Genomic DNA, 20,180 nt, shown 5'->3' with positions numbered 1-20,180 from the left:
GTTGGATGTCTGAATTCACACAGAGGAGCTGGGGAGAAGGGTCGGTACAAGACAGCCCTTTCCTATTATTATTAGGCTGGCCACTGCAATGCATTAGCTACAACTAAATCATCAGTATTAGTATCGATTCCAGAAAAGTGAGAGGGAAATGTAAGAAATGAAAACGTATCTGACACTCCCACTGTCACACATAAAAAAGGGAGGGGGAATTAGGGTGGGGTGGAGGAGGGAAGGATTGGGGGATGAGCAGAAACACAGTACAGAGAAACGACACAAATACATAAAGCATGTGTCATACACAAAGAAATGGCTTATTACACACTACACAGCATCCAAGTGAGTTCTACATGATACACACATACACAGAAGCCTAACAGATAAAACAAATCACTAATGTCTCCCAGCCATGCAGCCAGAAACAGGGAATTCACACACACACAATAGGAAGCTAAGGAAAAAGCAGCCCAAATGCCATCCATCGCTCAGCGGATGCTCTCAGTCAGTATCAGCACTGCAGTAATAGGCATAGCCGGAGGGGGCGCTAGATGTACAGTAGACCTCCTACATCGTAGCTGTCTGGTTTCGGATTCTTTATTCATTTCATCAAGAGCTTGTTTGCGTTCGCAGCCTTTCCTCCCAGTCCCAGCCAGGAGTCAGGACTTTAGTGGCAGCAGCAACACAGAAGAGGACCCTGTCTGACTAGCTGAGCTCACCATGGATAAGATACTAATGGTCACAACGATTGCTGCTCTGTGTCTGATGTGCATGCGAGGAGGTAGGTGCTTGTTCGCCATGAAATAGAATATGGATGCCAGGAGATCGTAGTCTGTATGCCAGCAGGAGTTAGGTGTCTGTATGGCAGTAGCAAGGTGTCTGTATGCCAGCAAGAGGTAGGTAGGTGTCTATGCCAAGCGGTAGGTGCTTGCACGTGTTGTCAGGAAATAGGTATATGGATTCCAGGAGGTAGATGATTGTATGCCAGGAAATAGGTGTCTAAATGCCAGGAGGTAGGCGTCTGTATGCCAGCTGGAGATAGGTGTCTGTATATCAGCAGGTGGTAGGTGCTTGCATTACATGAAATAGGTGGCTGGATGCAAGCAGGACTCGGATTTAGGTCTCCTTATTGCAGTTGGCTCCCACGAGGTTGTCAATTAAACACGAAGTGAATTGCGCCGGAAATGAGCTCCCAGAGCTATTCAACTCTGCGAGAAGTTAGGTCAGGGATGGATCGTTCTCGCGCCTTAAACAGGGTGTTTAGGCGCGAGAACGGGCATTCTCCGACTAAACTTCCCGGCGTGATGCTGTTTTCCCGACGCTAAGGGCAGATTTCTACTGGGATGCGAGAAGAAATCCCTAGGGCACGATTCTATATAACGCGAAGTGAATAGCGCCAGGAATCAGCTCCGGGAGCTATTCAATTCACCCACAATACTTTTTCGCCTGCCGGACTTTTCACCTACATCGCGTGTTTTGCATGCAAAAAAGGTATCGGGCGTGCCCCCACTTTTTCGCCGTATTCAATTAGAAAGCAGGCGTTAAGTCATCCCGGTGATACTTGAACAGGCAAAAAGTCCTGTCAAAAACGGGGAAATCACCCTGACGCCCCCCAAAAGACGAACTGACACGGGGGATCACTATGGGTACCCCTGAATAGCCTTGCTGAAGGTGTTTGCTGTTTTTAAATGGTCTCAATAGGTGCTATTTAGCGGTTTTGCAGAAGTGGTGAAGAATAGCATTTTGAAGGATTTTTTGGTGAAATTAACTAGTCCTGGCAAATTTTGTGTACCTTAAAATGGGGGATTGCATATTTAAAAGTTGCTGAATTGGAGTTTGAAAAATCGTGAAAAATCCACCTGCTGCAAGCACCTGCAATCTAAAAAACACCTGGCGCATACTTGGGGACCCCCCTGGAGTCTATTTCGCTAGTTTTTAAGTTTGTCCCCCAACTTTGGTTTTCTCGCACCCAAAATGAAAGTACTGTTTTGGGGTGTTCTTAAGTCTTTTTTTTTTTTTTAATTGACAGTTTACCTTGGGGGGGGGGGGGGCTGTCCAAGGGGGCTGGGTGGTTTTCTGATGTTTGTACCCCAAAACCCCAATTCTGCACTTTTTTCCGCCTGCTATTGATAGGCGAAACTTTTCCGCCAGGTCCATTGCATTAACTTTCTGCCTAGATGAAAAGTATTTGGAATTGAATACGGGGATAAGTTGAAACCGCCGAAACTGACGACATTGGCGAAAAAGTATTGTGGAAACTACGGGGGTGCGAGCAGAAATCCGACAAAAATCCAGGCACGATGCTGTTTTCTGCCCTTAGCGCTGGGAAAACAGCATCGCGCCTGGAAGTTTAGTCAGAGAATGCCCGTTCTTGCCCCTAAACATCTTGTTTAAGGCGCGAGAACGAGCCTTCCCCGACCGAACTTCTCACAGAATTGAATAGCTCCGGGAGCTGATCCCTGGCGCTATTCACTTTGCGTTTAATTGTATCGTACCCTTAGCCAGGATTAGCAGCGCATATGAATTGAATAGCTCCGAGAGCTAATTCCCGGCGCTATTCACTTCGCGTTAAATGGAATTGTGCCCAGTGGGGCCTCCCCAAACATATACAAGCTGTAACGCATGTGACAGCAGGAAAAGCTTCCCATTTGTTGCCTGGTGTAAAGTTTTGATACAAAGAGAGATATTTCAAAGTCATAAAGTAAATGAATATTAGAATATAATTTGAAAAAAATATGTATTTGTTACTTTATAGAAGTTAAGCATATTCGTACATGAGGCTGAGACTGATGGGTTCTCTTTCCAGTTCCAGTTTTGTATTCACTCATTATCCTCTTATTATAGTAACTTTTATTTCAGTTAATAAAGTTGGGTGTCTGATTTCACATTGAAGCATTGGGAGGAAGTTCTAAACATAACAACCCTTTCGTGTTTATTAGGCTGGCCACTGACCCAACAAAGTTTTGGACATCAGCTCAGGTTGCATATTTACCAGTTTAAACAATATGTAGTTTTAAGGTTAATGCTGGGTACAGCACTTCCAAAAATATTGTTTGATCAAACAGCAAACAATATATCGATAACGGTTTGGCAGAAATATATCTGTACATGTGTGTACAGGTGACCCGCCGACCCCCCATACACTGGCTGCAGGGACCAGCAACACTGACATCACCACTGGGTGGGCAAATTTAAAAGCCAACCCAGTTATGCTGTCTGGCTTGACATGTTGATGGGCTATTTGGTAAGTGTGTATAGCTTACCTAATTTGCCGTTCGGGCAGGTGCTCTGTCCTAAGTTTGTAACCAGCCTTCAGGTTTGTGGCAGCAAATTATCAGTGGAAATCAACAGAGATTAATCCGGAATGGGATTGAAATGCCGGTGGCTGATTCAAATCCCGACCACGTCAGCGCGACAGGAGGAAATCCTGACAGCGGCAGATCAGTCACCTTACCTTCCTCTCTCCCCCCCCCAACCCTAACCCTCCCTTAGGGGTGCCTATGCCTAAAGCCTACCGGGCTTGCCCAAACCTAACCCACAACCCCCCCGCACGGCTAAGTGCTAGGGGCGGTACTCACGTCGATATCAGTCCAGCGTCCTTCGGCACTCTGTCACTTGCCGGTCTTCTGGTGTCGGGATATAGACCTGCGGCATTTAGTCCGCCGGTCTATTAACTACATCCCATTAATCCTTAGCATGATGCCCAAATGTTTGTCCCAGTGAGTGAGGTCCTGCTGCTTGCACCCAAAACAGTGGTGGTTCTAGGGGCAGGCAAGCAGGGCTATTGCCTGAGGGCGCGCCCACAGTCGACCCGCCGGTGCCGCCTAATTAGTCAGCGCAGCGCCGCCATGATCTTAAGTTCTTCCCTCCCAGCTCCCACTGTCTCGCAGAATGCTGGTGCCCACTGAGAGGAGTGACGTCGCGGACGCACATAGCATTCTGGAACTGGGAGCGGCCACAGGGAAGAGAGCGGAACGACTCACAGAGGAGCAGCCTGAGTCTGGAGGGACACCGGAGGAGGTGAGTTTCTGGGGGGGGGACAACACAATGTGCCATATTGTGTAAAGGGCATTACTGCATGGCATAATGTGTTATAAGGGGCACTGCTACAGTGTGGCATAATGTGTTTAAAGAGTACTTTTGTTGGCATAACGTACAAACTCTGTCAGCGCCATATTCACAAACTATTCTACTGTTCCCAATCCCTCCCAGTCTCCCTGAATGCTGGTGGTGCCGGGCATAAGGTCGTCATACATGGCATTCTGGGAGGGGCCGGGGGGGGGGGGGGGGATAGAGCAGCATCACATCACTTTCTGCTGGACATGCTCCCTAGAGTGATGAACAGGGGGTGTGTCATGTAGCCACACCCTTTTTGGGAACGCACGTGCAGAAGAACGCCCTCTTTGATTTTTTTCATGTTTTATTTTTGTTGGTTGGGGCGGGCAAGGCAACTTTCTCCCCGAGGCTCCACAAGATCTAGAACCGGCCCGACCCAAAGGTCAGCGAGTGTACATTTTATAGTTTGGAGGCTGAAGGAGGAAGTCCATTCTCCAAACTCAACATTTCCTTAAACTGCAGATGTGATTCAGAAGGGAATGAGTAGCAGAACCTGCACAAAAGGAAATACATATTCAGTGGGATGCTTGTTGTTTTTTGTTTGCTTGCAAATAACTATCACATTAATCTCCCTATATATATATATATATATATATATATATATTTAGAAGTGGTCAGACAGTGAGAAGTTTTTCACAGCATGTTCATTTGTTTATAATCAGGCAAAACAGAGTTTATTAATTAATCCAGAAGGCCAGTGTATGTGGGATGGAGAATTTATCCCATTGACCAATTCAGATTTTTTTTTCTCTCATCTTGTTGCAGTGCTGGCTGATGACTGTGCACCTTATGTCGGTGAAGACTTAAAAGTCCATCCATATCAGACCTGTTTTCTAAGCACCTGCTCTGGGACTTGCACAAACCGGTACTGTAATATACTGCCTTCATTGGCACTGGATCAAAATCAGTTCCTGTGTATTTTAACCAAGTAAGTAATAAAAACATTCCTGCTAGCACGATCCTTTCCCAACATTCCACAAAAAAAAAAGATACAAAAATACAGACTGTTTTTGTACAGTTATAGTTGATTTTACCTTTTATTTGTTGATGTAAAAAAAAAAAAACAGGCTGTAAATTGTACATTCACACAGCAATGATAGGGGGCGCTCCTGTAACCCCTCCCCTTCACTATTCACATCTCGTTCAATTGAATTGCCCCATAGAAACTGAAAAAGAGAGGGTGTAGACCCCCCCAACCTCCTCCAAATGGAACTAATTGCAGAGGTGGACACAGTGTTGATGCTGAACACAGTTAGCCGATGTAAGTCTGTGCATGCATCCAAATTGCACTGCATATATATGTACCGATGGTTACCGCAGGGAGACGCGGAACGAGCTTGGACGCAAGAGCTATGCATTTCAGTGGGTATTCTTTGGAGGTAACTGGGTGGCTAGCCAGACTGCATCTAAAGATGCTGTAGCGCTGACACAGGAGGCCATTTTCAGTCGGAGAAAATGCGCCAGCTGTAGGGCTGGTGCAAGCTTCGATGGTGCGTCTAAAAATGCGCAGAGAGAGACTCATTAGCGCCGCTCCAAGTGGGCATCTCAGTACAGGTTGAGTCTCCCATATCCGTAATTCTATTAACCGAAATATTCCAAAAACTGAAGTTTTTTTGGGCAGCCGTGACGTCATGACGTGACCTGGCGTCATGACGTCACAGATCAATGACCAATCATTAGCGGCGTGGGCATGGTCTATATGCCGCGCTCCCCCCACTGCAGCGCAAGCCAGGCACTTCGTGACACCCGCTGGACTCCCCCGCAGCACCTGATGTACCCTATTGCAGGACCTACCCCCGCCGCACATGCCGGGCCTCACGTGACACCTGCCGGACTTCACCCGATACCCGCCGGATCACTCACGACATTCCCCAGACACCCCAGCAGCACACACCAGGCCTCCTGTGACACCTGCCGGACCCCTCCGCTGCACACGCCAGGCCTCCTGTGACATCTTCTGGACCCCCCTGCAAGGTATTCTATCAACCAAAATTATCCAAAATCCGAAATGCTCCCGGTCCCGAGCATTTCGGATATGGGAGACTCAACCTGTATTAATAGAATTGGGTGCAGCATTAGCATAAAGACGTGGCTGTGTCAGAAAACATGCTCTGCGTCTGCGCCCACCTCTGAATCAGCCCCAAAGAGACAATAGGCGTCCTTCCTTTAAATCGTAACAGTAAGTATTGAAGATTTATTCTGATCCGTGGCCTATTTAGGTCAGCAGATGGGGATGGGGAAGTTGCAACAATGCTGCTGCTTAACCTCTAAATTGGATTCAACTAAGGAAATCTGAGCTAGGAAAGGATTTATAAACAACTTGTTATAGGTGTGGCAAGCCCCAGGACCCCCACTCACCCGAGGGTACTGACAAGTTTTACGACTGTCCGATCTCCCATCTGGTGTGGCATGCAATGTATTGGAGCTGTGCCAGCTCTGCTATCTCTCTGCTTTTCTAGCCCTGCCCCCGATCACCTGTTAAATAATAAAATACGATGGAGCGCCTCTATTGTATGTATGTTGTCCTTGGAGGGAATGCAGAATTATACTGTTCAAACGTTGAGAGCAGACGACTGACCGTGCGCCCCAGCGCTGCTGCAGTCAGATCATCAGTCACTCTCATCTCAACACACCAGCTGGAGGGTCATGATGGGTATCTGACATGACTCAATCTGACTGCAAGCAATAGTATTGGCAGGGGACCCCACAAACCTTAATCTGACCCTGATTAATAGGAAAATACACAATGCTGGATAGAAGCACTCAGTAACAAGCAGCTGCTGTAAAGGCTAATAAAATAATACATAAAATAAAGCATTAATACGGGTGATGCAAAAATAGTTTTACCATGGTAGAAGTCACTTGAGACCATATTTTGAATAAAGGGTACAGTTTTGGGCATCTGTCTACCAGGAAGGTGTATACGAACTTAAAGTTAGTTTAAAGTCATTATATTAAATTAGAATGAACAATCAGACAAATTGGGCTTGTTTAGATGTGATCTGTTTAGCATATGTAACTAACATTAACCACTTTCTTGGTGTGATCTCATGACATGAGACCACACCAAGCTGGGCTTTCATTAGCATGGTTGTATGTCAAGCAACCAGTCAAGATTCCCAACTGTGGGTGTTGAAAGTGAATTTTCCTGTAGCCAATGGGCTCACCTGCTACATGCACCCCCTGTATCTACAGCCTTTGGCCCATCTCTCCACCTGTCACCCCAACCACAATGAAAGGAGTTCCTAATCCAAATCCTGCAGTTCGATCTTACTGGAGCTGTGGCGCCCCACTAGTCTGTCCCCCAGACACAATGACACAGTGATTGGCGAGCCTAACAGGATCGCCCACCTAGCCCATGTTGCCATGAATCAGTGCAGTCTCCTGGTGTGTCCTACTAAATTGCATTATGACTAAGATACCGCTAAAAAAAAAGACACAAAATGGTGTCCCTGTGCTTGCAGTCTCGCACGGAACCTAGTGGCTGACTCATGCCAGGTACTCGTGCCACATGGCGTATTAAGGATACAGATATGAGGACACATCTGCAAGTGGTCTAAGCACCAAACCACCTATGTGTGAGCCCAAGCTTGGCAGTGATTCTGTAGCTTGGTGTTCAGGCTGAACTGCAGTCACTATCTGCGTGGTCATTTATATAAAGGAATGACTTACCTGTTAATTGTTAGTTAGATACACTTTGCATATAACATCAGGTCCATCCATCTCCATTTATGCATGATTTCCATAGAGGGACAGTTGTTTAGGAATTCTGTTTAACTATATTAATTTCCTGCTGCTAAGGGATGTTCAGACACATTCCTTAATATATTTCTGCAATACTAGGATTGGGCAGCGATGCACTAAACGAAGATACTGTAGGACTGCGCACCTATATCTTAGTGAACTCCAAACATAGAACCCGATTAAGATTTGGGAATAGAGTAATGGTACATACACAAGGTACGATCAGTCAGCTATAACGATATCGTTGACTGATCATCTTGCACCTTCCCGGTGTGCTGGATGATCGTTATCGTTCACCCAGCACACCGCCAACGACGGGCCAGCGACCCGCGATCAACGTTCGCGGGTCCCTATGTAACCTGGTCGATATTGACCAGGTTGGCCTGCATGCACGGACGATGGTCGATATCGTTATCGACCATACGTTCCCGCGCATCGCTGGTCGTTGGGCACCAAAAAATTAACGATCTGAACGATAACTATATGGTCGATGGTCGATTTTATCGTACCGTGTGTACGAACCTTAATATAAAGTGCGTAACTGTGGGCCTGATTCAGACACGGTCGCAAGCGCTGTGCACTTGCAACCGGGTCGATGGTAGGCCAGAACGCGCATGCACGAGACCCGGATAGCAACGGGCACTCTGTCGTTCCGGGTCTCGTACCAAAGGGGGCGTGCTGTCGATGTTGAGTGACAGCACGCCCCCTTTGGTGGGCGGGCCGGGGGCGTGGCTGCCCAGACGGAGACGCCTACCATCTGGGGCCGGCCCCACTGACATCACAAGTGATGTCAGTGGGAGAGCTTTCGGCTCTGTTAGAGCCGAAAGCTCTCTTGGGCTTGCGGCAACGAGACCCTACCACAAGGGTCTCGTCGTAAGCCCGATGGTCGCGATGGTCTTGACCATCGCAACCATCATCACGGCCGCTCGCTATAGCTGTGGGTGGTCACCGCCAGTAGGCCGTTGTGAAAAAAAAAATGCCCGGCCCTGATTCAGAGCGAGCGCTGTGTCAGAGCGTCCGGCTCTGAATCAGGCCCTGCGTACCTGGACAAACCATGTTGCAATGCAAGGGGTGCAAATAAATGTTTTATTTTTTTTTGCATGCAGTGTAAATACTGGCTGCTTTTGCACGTAGCCCACAAATGCTGCACCAGTATGTAATTAATATTGCTAGTTGAATTATCCCAGTTATCTCAATCTTGAACTTCAATATCTTTAATATAGTTCTGGGGTTGCTGTCAGAGACAATAGATACACTTAAGCTTAGGGAAAGAAAGAGACATTCTTTCCTCTTTCTCTATGCTTAAATTTAGATCTCAGGTTGGACACGCCCCTCCCAAATCTAAATCTCTCTGCACATTTTACATCTACCCCACCTGCAGTACAGCATGGTTTTACCAGGGTGATAGTTACTTGCTCTTTCTCAAGCTGACCATACACGGGACGATTTTTAACACGATTTTGGCAGTTTCTACAGGTTGGACAGACCAATCGTTTGCAAATAGTTGTATTTTGAGTCTTCTGCAACCCCGATGCGCGTCCCCGCCGTCGTCTAGTTGGATCGCAGATCAGATGGTTTTGCAGAGAGATCTCAACTGATCGTGTACGATGTGATACACTTCTATGCATCTTATCTTATGATCTTGGTGATCAATCGTACACCATTTGACCACATCTTATGAAGAATTTCAAGGGAGGAATTTCAAGGGAAATCATACAACTGATCTTACCAACTTTGAATCTCACCGTGTATGGGGGCCTTTACTCTATTCCCTAATCTGAATCAGGCCCATAGTGACAATTATGTAATCAGTTACAAAATGAAGCAATATCCTGCCCGCAAAAGTTTTTGGAGGTAATGTGTAGATGGGGTGTAATACAACAATGCACTATGGGCCTGATTCAGAGCCGCTCGATGTTTGGCCACTGCGCATGTACCGCGTCCGCCGTGCGCATGCGCGAGCCCTGCCGAGCGACTGAACTTCAGTCGCTGCGGGGCTCGCTACAAGACGAGGCAGCTGTTGATGGTGAGTGATAGCTCGCCCCGTTTTGTAGGTGGGTAGGGGGGGTGGCTACACAAACGCAGGGATTTCCTTAGGAATGCCTGCCGTTTGTGGGAGGACCTACTGACATCACTACTGATGTCAGTAGTGGACTTCCTGCTCTATTAGAGCAGGCAGTCCACTCGGGCTTGCGGCAGCCGAGACCCTACCCCAGGGTCTCGTCACAAGCCCGATGGTTGCGATAATCGTGACGGTCTCCAGCCCGCTCGCACAAGCTGTGGGTGGACACCCACAGCTTTGCAAGTGGCCTGGAGACGAAAAAAAAATGCCCACAGACCCTGCGAGCTGCCTGCGGCAGCGATCGGTTCTGTATCCGGGCCTAAGACAGAAAAAAGAGCAGAGTGGTACACAATGCATCAGACAGTGAAAGTAAGGCTGGCATAAAAAAAGAAACCACTCTGGATGACATAAATGTGTTTACATTTAAACTAGGAATTGGCTGCTTTTTATTTCCTCTTGCCAATATTGTTTTATCAAAACTTTTTGTTACTGTGTTTCTTCAACAGCCTTTATGTGATCATTGGCGTTAGTGTTGTATTCTCCATAATATTCATCGGTGGAGTCATCGCCTGTTTCTGCAAATCCATTTTCCTGTGTTGCAGAGCATCACATTCATCTTGTAAGTAATCAACCTAGATAACATTATAATCTATATCAAATTTAGAAAACCTGGAAGATGCATGGCATGTGTTTAAAGAAGCAGTGTTATCAAACTTGAAACAGTATATTTACTGTATATAATATATAATCTGTGTGTGTGTGTGTGTGTGTATGTGTGTGTATATATATATATATATATATATATATATAATATATATACACAAAGTTACATAATCTGCCGGCACTCACTAAATCACTAGACAACTTGCTCCGGTGCACCCAATAAACATGAAGTATAATCCAGCGAAATAAAGGGCACTCAGAGACAGCGATATATACAAAGTCTGTGTGTATAAAAAAGTTCAAACGTTTTCAGGGATACAGCCCCGTCATCAGGCTGTATGTGTATGTTCCTGATGATGGGGCTGTGTCCCTGAAAATGTTTGAACTTTTTTATACACACGGACTTTGTATATATCGCTGTCTCTGAGTGCCCTTTATTTCGCTGGATTGTGTATATATATATATATATATATCTCACACACACAACAAAACTCTGTGGCCACTTTTTTATTAACCTGCACACATATGTAAAGATGTCTAAACAATTGTGTGGCAGCAACTGAGTGCATAGAAACATTCAGACATGGTCAAGAGGTTTAGCTGTTTATACACTAGGATGGTGGTAAATGTGATCTAAATTACTTCGATAATCCTAGGCGTGCACAAATGCCAGCACAAGGAGTGCCATTTTGGCACTTCCCCCTTCGCCGGGTTATAGACAACCCCATCCACACCTCCCAACGGGACATAGACTACTCACCTGGACGGCCAGGTGAGTCCATATGAGAAGTGTATGTTCCGGAGGGAGAGGGAATGGGGTATTCCATGACCCAGCAGAGGGGGAAGTGCCAAAGCAGCACCCCCTGTGCCGGCACCTGCGCACGTCTATGTTGATAACAGAATGATTGTTGGTGGCAGATGGGTTAATTTCAGTATCTTAGAAACAAGTGGCCTCCTGGGATATTTTACGCACTACAGTCTCTAGAGTTTACATAGAAAGGTGCGCAACACAAAAGACATCCAGTGAGCAGCAGCTCTGTGGACAAAATGCCTGGCTTATGAGAGCGGTAAGAGGACATTGGCCAGACTGGATCACGCTGACAGGGATGTTACAGTAACTCAAACAACCATGTGTCACAACAGTGGTATGCCTAAGAGCATCTCCAAATTGACAGCATGTAGAACCTTAAAGTGGAAGGAATAAACAAAAGAAGACCACTCTGAGTTATTGTAAGCTAAGAGGTTACAGTGGGCACAAGCTCAACCAAATCTGGACATTTGAAGGCAGGAAAATATTGTCTGATCTCACAAATCTCATTTTATGCTGCAACATGTAAATAGTGGTCAGGTGAAACAAAAATTTAACTTTTTGGACCCAACTCATAAGCTATGTGTGGCTCAAATCTAATACTGCCCATTCCTGTGCAAACCTCATCCCAAGAGTGAAGTATGGGGGTGACAGAATCATGTTGATGGGATGCTTTTCCTCAGAGGAGACTGGGCATCTTGGTAAAATTGAAGAACTGATGGATGGAGCAAAATACAAAGAGATACTACAAGACGACCAGTTTCAGTCTGAAAGAAAAACAAAGCTTGGGAGAAAGTTTACCTTTCAGCAGGACAGTGATCATTAGCACAGGGCCATATCAACCCTTGTGTAGTTTTGTGTTCGACAATGGCCAAGTTAAAGTCCAGATCCTCTGGCACTATTTGAAAACTTCGGTCCACAAGTGTCATCCAATCATCTTGAATAACATCGGGCAAATTTCCAGCGAAGCATGGGTAAAAATCACTCCAAAACTGTGCAAACCTGGCGGAAACTTACCCCAACAGACTTAAAGCTGTGGTTCTACCAAGTACATTTTCCTTTTTTTTTTTTTTAAATCGCAGATTTTAGCACCTGTGCTCAACCATGGATATCTCTAAAACCTGAGCTGTTGGGGCGCCTTGAGGACCACGTTTGGGAACCTCTGATCTAGGTCAAAGGTTCCCAAATTCTGGCATTACAGTCCAGGTTTTAAGGATATCCATGCTTGAGTAAAGGTGGAATAATTAGCACATCTGGCAATTTAATTAAACCACCTGGGCTCAAGTATGGATATCCTTAAAACCTGGGACTGTAATGCTGGGTGCACACTGACCGATATACTGCCCACTATATCTGTAGTATATCGGCGGGTATGTACAGAAGGTATGTCTGTGACTGATGTCGTTTGCAGACATATTGCATCTGTCCTGCAGCACAGCCTATGCTGATATATCTTGCAGATTTATATGCATGTCTGGCTGTGTATATGGGCGACCCAGCGACTGCCTGTACACTTGCTGCAGGGACCCGCTGGTGCCTGACATAACTAGTGTGGTACCCCTAAAGTGTTTATAACCTAATTGATGTGTATGCCAGTTTATTTATATATGTTAACCCCTTCCTGGGGAACCTTGGATCGATCTACCCCTCAAGGGGAGCAAATGGAGCCGGCTGCCCGCTCTGGACATGGGGAGTCATTGGGCGCGTGGTCCATTATCAGGACAGCTCAGTCATAGCAGAGGGGAGAACCCTTTGCCCAATTCCTGCATAGATGGCCTTTGGACAGAGCGGCGCGTGCGGTCGGCGGGAAGCAACCCCGCACGCGACCGCTAGTATATAAGGAGACGCCCGCGGGGACTGCCGGGTAGTGGGGTCCTGAGGAGAGCTCTAGGAAGGAGGGAGCGGGACTTACTTGAAGCGGCTAGCGTGGAACGGGTGCCGCGCTACCCGGAGGAAAGCCTCAGACATCGTGAGGCAGCAGCCGCTAAGAGTCTGGTCCGGAATGTGCAGGAAGCTGTCAGGGCTCTGCTGGAGGAAGCAGAGTCAGAGGGAGCCGCCCAGAGACCTTCCCTCGGGGCTGGTGAGGTGACAGCCAGAGCAAGGAGCAGAGGCGGAGCTGCAGAGAGGCTGAGGCGGGCTGTGGGCGTCGGCAAGTGACGGAGGCTGACCCAGAGACTGGAGGAGGGTGTCAGAGGTGGTGTCTGAAAAAGGAGACCTCCCTTTGGATGTACAGCTGCCAGAGAGGTCTGTAGCAAAATAGCAGAAATCACCTCACATTATAGTGACACTGCCTTACTATCAGGACACCACTTAACACATATTTACATAAAAGACTGTGCCTGCTCCAGTGTAGCAAACCCCAACCAGCCCTAAGTCCGGCAGTGATAGCACAAATCTATAAAGCAGAGGCAGTGACAGTAACCCTTCTTCCCTCAACTTGTCAGCTGTAAGTGTCAGTTCTCAGCATAGACCTTACCAAGACTGTGTTGCCCTCTCACAAGCAAGAATAATTAAGCATACTGACAGCCCCTTTTACCTCAGAATAAAACTAAGCTCAGCGGAAGGCAGTGCTCCCTGAACTGATACCACTTTTACCTCAGAATAGAACTCAGTAAGGACAGCGAGTGGAGTTATCAAATCTCTCAGACTTAATCCAGAGAGCATAGCCAGAAGGGACTATTCCAAGTTATCCAGGAGTATAGTCAGAAGAGACTAAGACAATTAATTCATAAACGGACTTAATTGGATAAAAATCATTAACCTTTAGAGGAGTTACCTCACCTTTCGAATGCAGGACAGATAACAGACATATCCCACAAGTGACAATTGCCGGATCTTTATAAAGGATCTATATACTTTCCCTCTGTTAATCTACTCGTCAACCCGGGCAACGTTGTATCAATTTTAATAGCCAATTATCTCTAGCATGCAGGGATAGACTACAGACTAGGGTACTTCATATTCAGGTGCACCTGGTATTAGTGAGGCATTTGTTCTGAGTTAAACTACGGTCTAAAAGGGAAATGTTATATGTTCATATGTCAATCGCCTATTGATTCCACAGTTGGTTAGCGTATCCTGAGATCCTGCATAATAAAGAAACGGATCAGAGTGTACTTTAATTTGTTTAAAAGAGTGTCCATCCTAATGTATTGTAAATGTGTTAATGCAATGTTATTGTGAAGAATTGCCTTTACCAGTTATTTTCCTGAAAATAAATACTTTCTGTGAGTACTTACATTTGCCTGTATCACCATCTGGAAGGTAGAGAATTAAGCAGAACTGAGGAACTGGTAAGGAAATATCTGCTACACCACCCTTATTATCACCTTGCCCCTTTCGGGGTATGACACTAGTCGGGCACTTTATATGCCTGCCCAGTTGTGATGTCAGCACAGACACATCAGCTGAACGATTGGCCAGGTGTGTACCCACCTTCATGGAAACTCTGACCTAGGTACAATAGAAGGGGCTGGTGGTGGTGTTGTGGTCAGGACCAGATATACTGGAATAGTCAAAGTCAGCGTGGGAGAGGCAGAATGAAAGTACAAGGTCGATGTGTCTCCACACTCCAACTAATACTAACATGATTTGCATATTACTGTTATGTCATTTTTATTTTTATTTTTTTATAACTTCTGTTTGGGGAAAAAAGGGCCAATGTTATGGTTTTATTTTTGTTTTTTCAATTTTAGAAACGAAGATGAGGTTTCCTAGTTAGTTTTTCTACATAACAGATACCAGCTTCTCTTTTTGACCAAAGTGAATTGCTTCTAAAATGTATTACCCTTAAAGGTGCAAACTGAGCTGTCTGCCTAACTATACTTTTCCTGTCACTACAGAAGACTTAGGCACGTATTCAATTTGAGGCGAAAAGTCCGGATCCGCGATACTTTTTCGCCGATGACGTCATTTTCGCTTGTTTTGCTTTTACTCCGTATTCAATTTGAAAGACTTTCTGCCTAGGCGGAAAGTCAATGCAATCTACTAGGCGAAAAAGCTTCGCCTATGAATGGCAGGCGGAAAAAAGGGCAGAATTGGGGTTTTGGGGTGCAGCGTTGCGGGAACCCCCGTGCGGCCTTCAGACAGTCCCCCAAAGGTAAACTGTCAAAAATAAAAAAAAACACTTAAGGACACCCCAAAAAATTACTTTGAAGTCCCCAAGTATGCCCAAGTGTTTTTTTTGTTGCAGGTGCTTGCGGAAGGTGGATTTTTCACGATTTTTTAAACTTCACTTTAGCAACTTTGAAATATGCTGACCCCCATTTTCAAGTACCCCAAATTTGCTGGGATAAGTTATTTTCTGGAAAAAATACTCCTGAATACTATTCTGCACCACGTATACAAAAACGCTATTTAGCAGCTATTGAGCCCGTTTAAAAACACCAAATACCTTCAGCAAGCCAAATCGGGGGGTATCATAGGGAACCCCTATGTCAGAGCATCTTTTGGGGGGTGTCAGGCTGATTTCCCCAATTCTGACAGTACTTTCCGCCTGTTCAAGTTTCGCCGGGTCCCGTTTTCGTGATACTTTTCCGTCTGCAAAAAAGGCGAAGTAGGCGAAAAGTCCAGGCCGTGAAACAGTATCGCGGCTTGGCTCAAATTGAATACGACTCATAGGGGTCTATTTACTAAGCCTTGGATGGAGATAAAGTCGACAGAGATAAGGTACCAGCCAACCAGCTCCTAACTGTAATTTTTCAAACACAGTCTCTGTGCCATGGCAGTTAGGAGCTGATTGGTTGGTACCTTATCTCCATTCACTTTCTCCATCCAAGGCTTAGTAAGTAGACCCCTTAGGTAGTAAGGAATCTCTGTGTATCAGCATCAGGCCCAGGGATGTTTGATCCCAAGATTTGGGTTCAGTAGCCGGGGGGGCTAAGGTGTATTGGAGGCAAGAGACGGGGTGGTTGGATGTAGGTCTTCCTGATAAGCTATTCCCAGATGTTTACGAGACCTAGTCTAGGGCGCGGAGTCTAATCCACTCAGTGGTGTTCACCAGTGACCCCTCCAATCGGGATATGGGTTTTTGCGGCAACGAGTGAACAGGTCACGGCCCCTTGGGGTAGGTATCTGGGAAAAGCAGAAGACAAAGAACACAGTACACTAGAGAACCAGACACATATGGTAAAGAACTGGAATCAGCAGTCAGACTCAGACTAGTGCAGATACATCTAGGAGGTATTTGCAAGGTGATCAGTATGCAGATGCTCAATAGCAGTGTAACTGGAACAACACCGGATACAGGATAATGACGACAGCCATCAGTGAATCAGACGCTGGTTAGAGGTGTTAGCTGGTGAGTATCCAGACACTAGATAAAGGTGTTAGACTGGAGAATATCCAGACGCTAAATAGAGATGTAACTGGTGAGTATCTAGACGCTGATTAGAGATGTTAACCAGAGAGTAACCAGATGCTGGATAAAGATGTTATACTCAGGTTTTTCAACTAGTAGAAATACTTCAGAGAAGTGTGATCCTTGGAATGCAGTCTCCACGAGTAATCACAAGAGAAGCGAAGTTACAAAGGCAACTTCCTTCACCAAGAGTCAAGTTTAAATACCCTTAAGTAGCTGGTCATAGGTCGAATGAGACAGCTGTCCAACCGTAGGTATACCATTGGAGGATACTTGTCAGATGACATGACCCAACATGGCAGCGTCCATTTCAATGCTAATGGGAACCAAGACGCATACATGAGGATTCTAGCGGACCCCGAGGACAATGCTCAGTCACTACATAACCTTAGGCCTGGCATCCACACGCCTAGGAGCATGGAGACGCCGGTGTAGGTGTAAGTAACGACTGATCCCAGGCCGCATCCTGACAATCAACTTGTAACACACATCAAGTCTGGACTTAGTTTACGATATATAAATTCTTTGCTATGAGAATGGGATGGTTGTAGAAATGATTCTGTGATGCTATTCCCATATCTGTATCTGACATTCTTCAATTTATATTTTTCAAGATATCTAATCGAAGAAGTTGTCCCAAAGGATTCTACCATATTAAGAGCACGATGTCCTCGGTGAAGAAAATGAAGTTCCACAGTAATCCTATGACTGATTCTGGCACTGGACAACTCCCTATAGTAATTAAAATGTCTTTTGGAAATCCTTTTGTGGATTCTGATATCGAGAAGGAACTATACATTGTGGCCTTTGTTTGCCAGACATACTGATCAGGATGTGACCGGTGTCCTAAAGGTACTGGGCCTAACTGACAGCATCTCCTGACTGTACAATAAAAACATTGCCGTTTATCCACCATGTAAATACTAGACCATTCCAACGACATTGGTCTCTTCTGTTTCCTCTACTCTCTTGCCCACTTCCTTTTACGTAAATGTCTTGTTTATGTAATGAAGAAATCTTCAAATTGGAGAGTGCAGAGAACATAAGCTGACTTATTTCAACCCGAGCTTTCTGCATAGAACATATTCATGCCTTTAAAACTATATGCTACATCCCTATGTCTTACGTAGGTAGATACCACTATTATCAATGGTCATTTTGAATTAGCCAATAAAGAGGTTCAAATCTTGAAAAACCATCCCTGCTATATATACTGTCGGTACATTCAATTGCTTTTAAATCGCACAAATTAATTCTAAAGTGTCTGACCAAAATGACTAGCATCACACTGATGAACAGAAGGAGTTTTCTTTGTCAAGCTTAATACATTCATATGATAGTTATTACTTAATCTCTGGAAAGTTAGTTCATGTTGCATCCATGCTGGTTTTGAACTGATAATTGTATTGGACTGGTAATTCATTCTCCCATACCGCCTGCTCTATAGCTTTAGAACATGACAGGTTTTCAACTTGCTTTAAAATATTGAAGATATATTACATTCCTGTGATTAATACGTATTTTATTTTTTTATGAATACGTATTTATTACATTGTTTGTTTTAAGCTTACATTTTTATATAATTTGTACAACTTTCTGTATTTGTTTTGGCTTTTTTATGCTTGTTTTTGTATTTTCTGTACAAATACAGCTTCATAATGTGGGTTAGACTATAAATAAACATTTTAAAGTATTTTCTTATGCTTCTTTGGATACAATATGCAGATAATTATATGCTCGGGCAGGTCTGGTACTAGCCGATCGGTTGGGGGGGTAGTTTCACAACAGTGAGAGAGCCACAGGTTGGCCAGGCTTGTTGTAGGGTGTTTTTATGTAAAAATGAATTGAAATAACATCTATAGTGTAGCAAATCAGGAAAGCACATTCAGAATCCAAAGAAAGAGGAGACACTTACACTATCATCAATAAAGATGGTAAAGAACTACCAAAATCCCGGCACTCATAAACTATAATTAGGAATCACCCATGATAAAGCAGCAAGTATTTAGAAGTTTAGTGCAAACTTCAGATGAGAAAATAACCTAAAAAACAAAATGTATACTGCGCTGTAATCACGGTAAGTCGATGAGTAAATATGTGTAAGTGTATGTACTGTAGATAGATCTGTCTTTACACAGCTGGTTTAAAATATAGATAATTTTTACTTCTAAAATAAACACAAAATAATTTGCACATACAGTATAAGCAATTGATCAGAGTTAATCATCACAAGGATACATAATGTAACACACAAAATATATGAATACAATGTTGCTGATTGGAAAGAGCAGCTGAATAGGTTTCAATTCAGATCTATAATATAGTAATGCTGTTAATACTATATATATTGAATGTGCTTAGTTCTTAATATATAAAGTCCAGTAGCTTATAGATAAATCCACTTCATGGATCCATTTAAAAAGAACAATTATAGCCTCTTTTGAAATGATACCTGTAATGTAGATAAATCCTGATATCTGTGCTGGCATCCCAGCACAGATAGCTTGCTCCGTTCAGCTACACTTGGAAGTAATAGTAGCGGGACCTCCAAATAGGTTTACCGGGTATCCCGTAGGTATGCAGCATCACCCATACCACTGCTGACACTCTAGATTGGAGTAAAAAAACACTTCGTGGTAAATTTACTAAGAACCGGGATTGACCCGATTTTCAAAGTGATTCATCTCAGCATAACTCTCCTGAACTCGGGTGATTTTTTTCACTTTTTTTTTACCACATTTACCAACAGGCGTTTTGTTGAAAAACGAGTTTGCCGATGGTGATGTAGATCGAGATTCTCGGGTGATTTTAAAGCAAGCTCCACTCTCCCTAGCAAGCAGCCTGCACATATCAGTGAGATATGTGTAAGCTGCTTGTGTTGTGCCTGTAATAAACAGGTTAATTGTAACAAAAAATTAGATGAGGTCCCCCTCCAAAACACTAACGAGCCCCAGACTTGCCAGCCAGTCCTGGTTCTTAACATTACAAGGAAAAAAATGTGTTGGGTTCCACTGTAATTTAAGAAACCGCACCAGGCAGCAGGGACAGAGCTGGTTTTAAATATACAGTGAAAAAAATTGACGTGAGATACCCCGTATATATATTTAAAACCAGCCCAGGGGTGGCGGGGATAGCCCCGGGCTATCAGCCTAGGCCAGGAGTGCCCTGGAGAGGGTGACCCCTTTATTGGGGGGGTCACCAACTCACCAGGGATCCCTGGCCTGGGCTGACTAATGGTCAGGGCTGATGCTGCAGCTGGGGGGCCCGGTGAAAGGGCACCCCTGGCTGTGGCATCAGTCCCCCGTTAGAAAGGGTCCAGGGCTGGTTTTAAATATACAGGGTACCTCCGCATATATTTAAAACCAGCTCTGTCCCTGCTGCCTGGTGCTGGTTCTTAAATTACAGTGGAACCCTACACATTTTTTTCCCTGTAA

At 44.9% G+C, this 20,180-nt stretch overlaps 1 protein-coding gene across 1 annotated transcript; it reads left to right on the top strand.

Moving 5' to 3' along the window:
- Positions 1-308: 308 nt before the first annotated feature.
- Positions 309-18,405, top strand: LOC148477309 (uncharacterized). The gene is made up of 4 exons (XM_088456889.1): positions 309-775; positions 4,876-5,038; positions 10,423-10,535; positions 17,361-18,405. Exons 1-4 carry the CDS (start codon positions 715-717, stop codon positions 17,366-17,368), a joined length of 345 nt encoding a protein of 114 aa, XP_088313015.1. The 5' UTR covers positions 309-714; the 3' UTR covers positions 17,369-18,405.
- Positions 18,406-20,180: the final 1,775 nt, after the last annotated feature.

This window comes from Taudactylus pleione, unplaced genomic scaffold (genome assembly GCF_031769625.1).
Source record: "Taudactylus pleione unplaced genomic scaffold, aTauple2 ptg000726l, whole genome shotgun sequence".
In the NCBI taxonomy this organism is placed as follows: domain Eukaryota; kingdom Metazoa; phylum Chordata; class Amphibia; order Anura; family Myobatrachidae; genus Taudactylus; species Taudactylus pleione.
The sequence above is the reverse complement of the archived record's forward strand: the minus strand, read 5'-3'. Positions and strand labels throughout refer to the sequence as shown.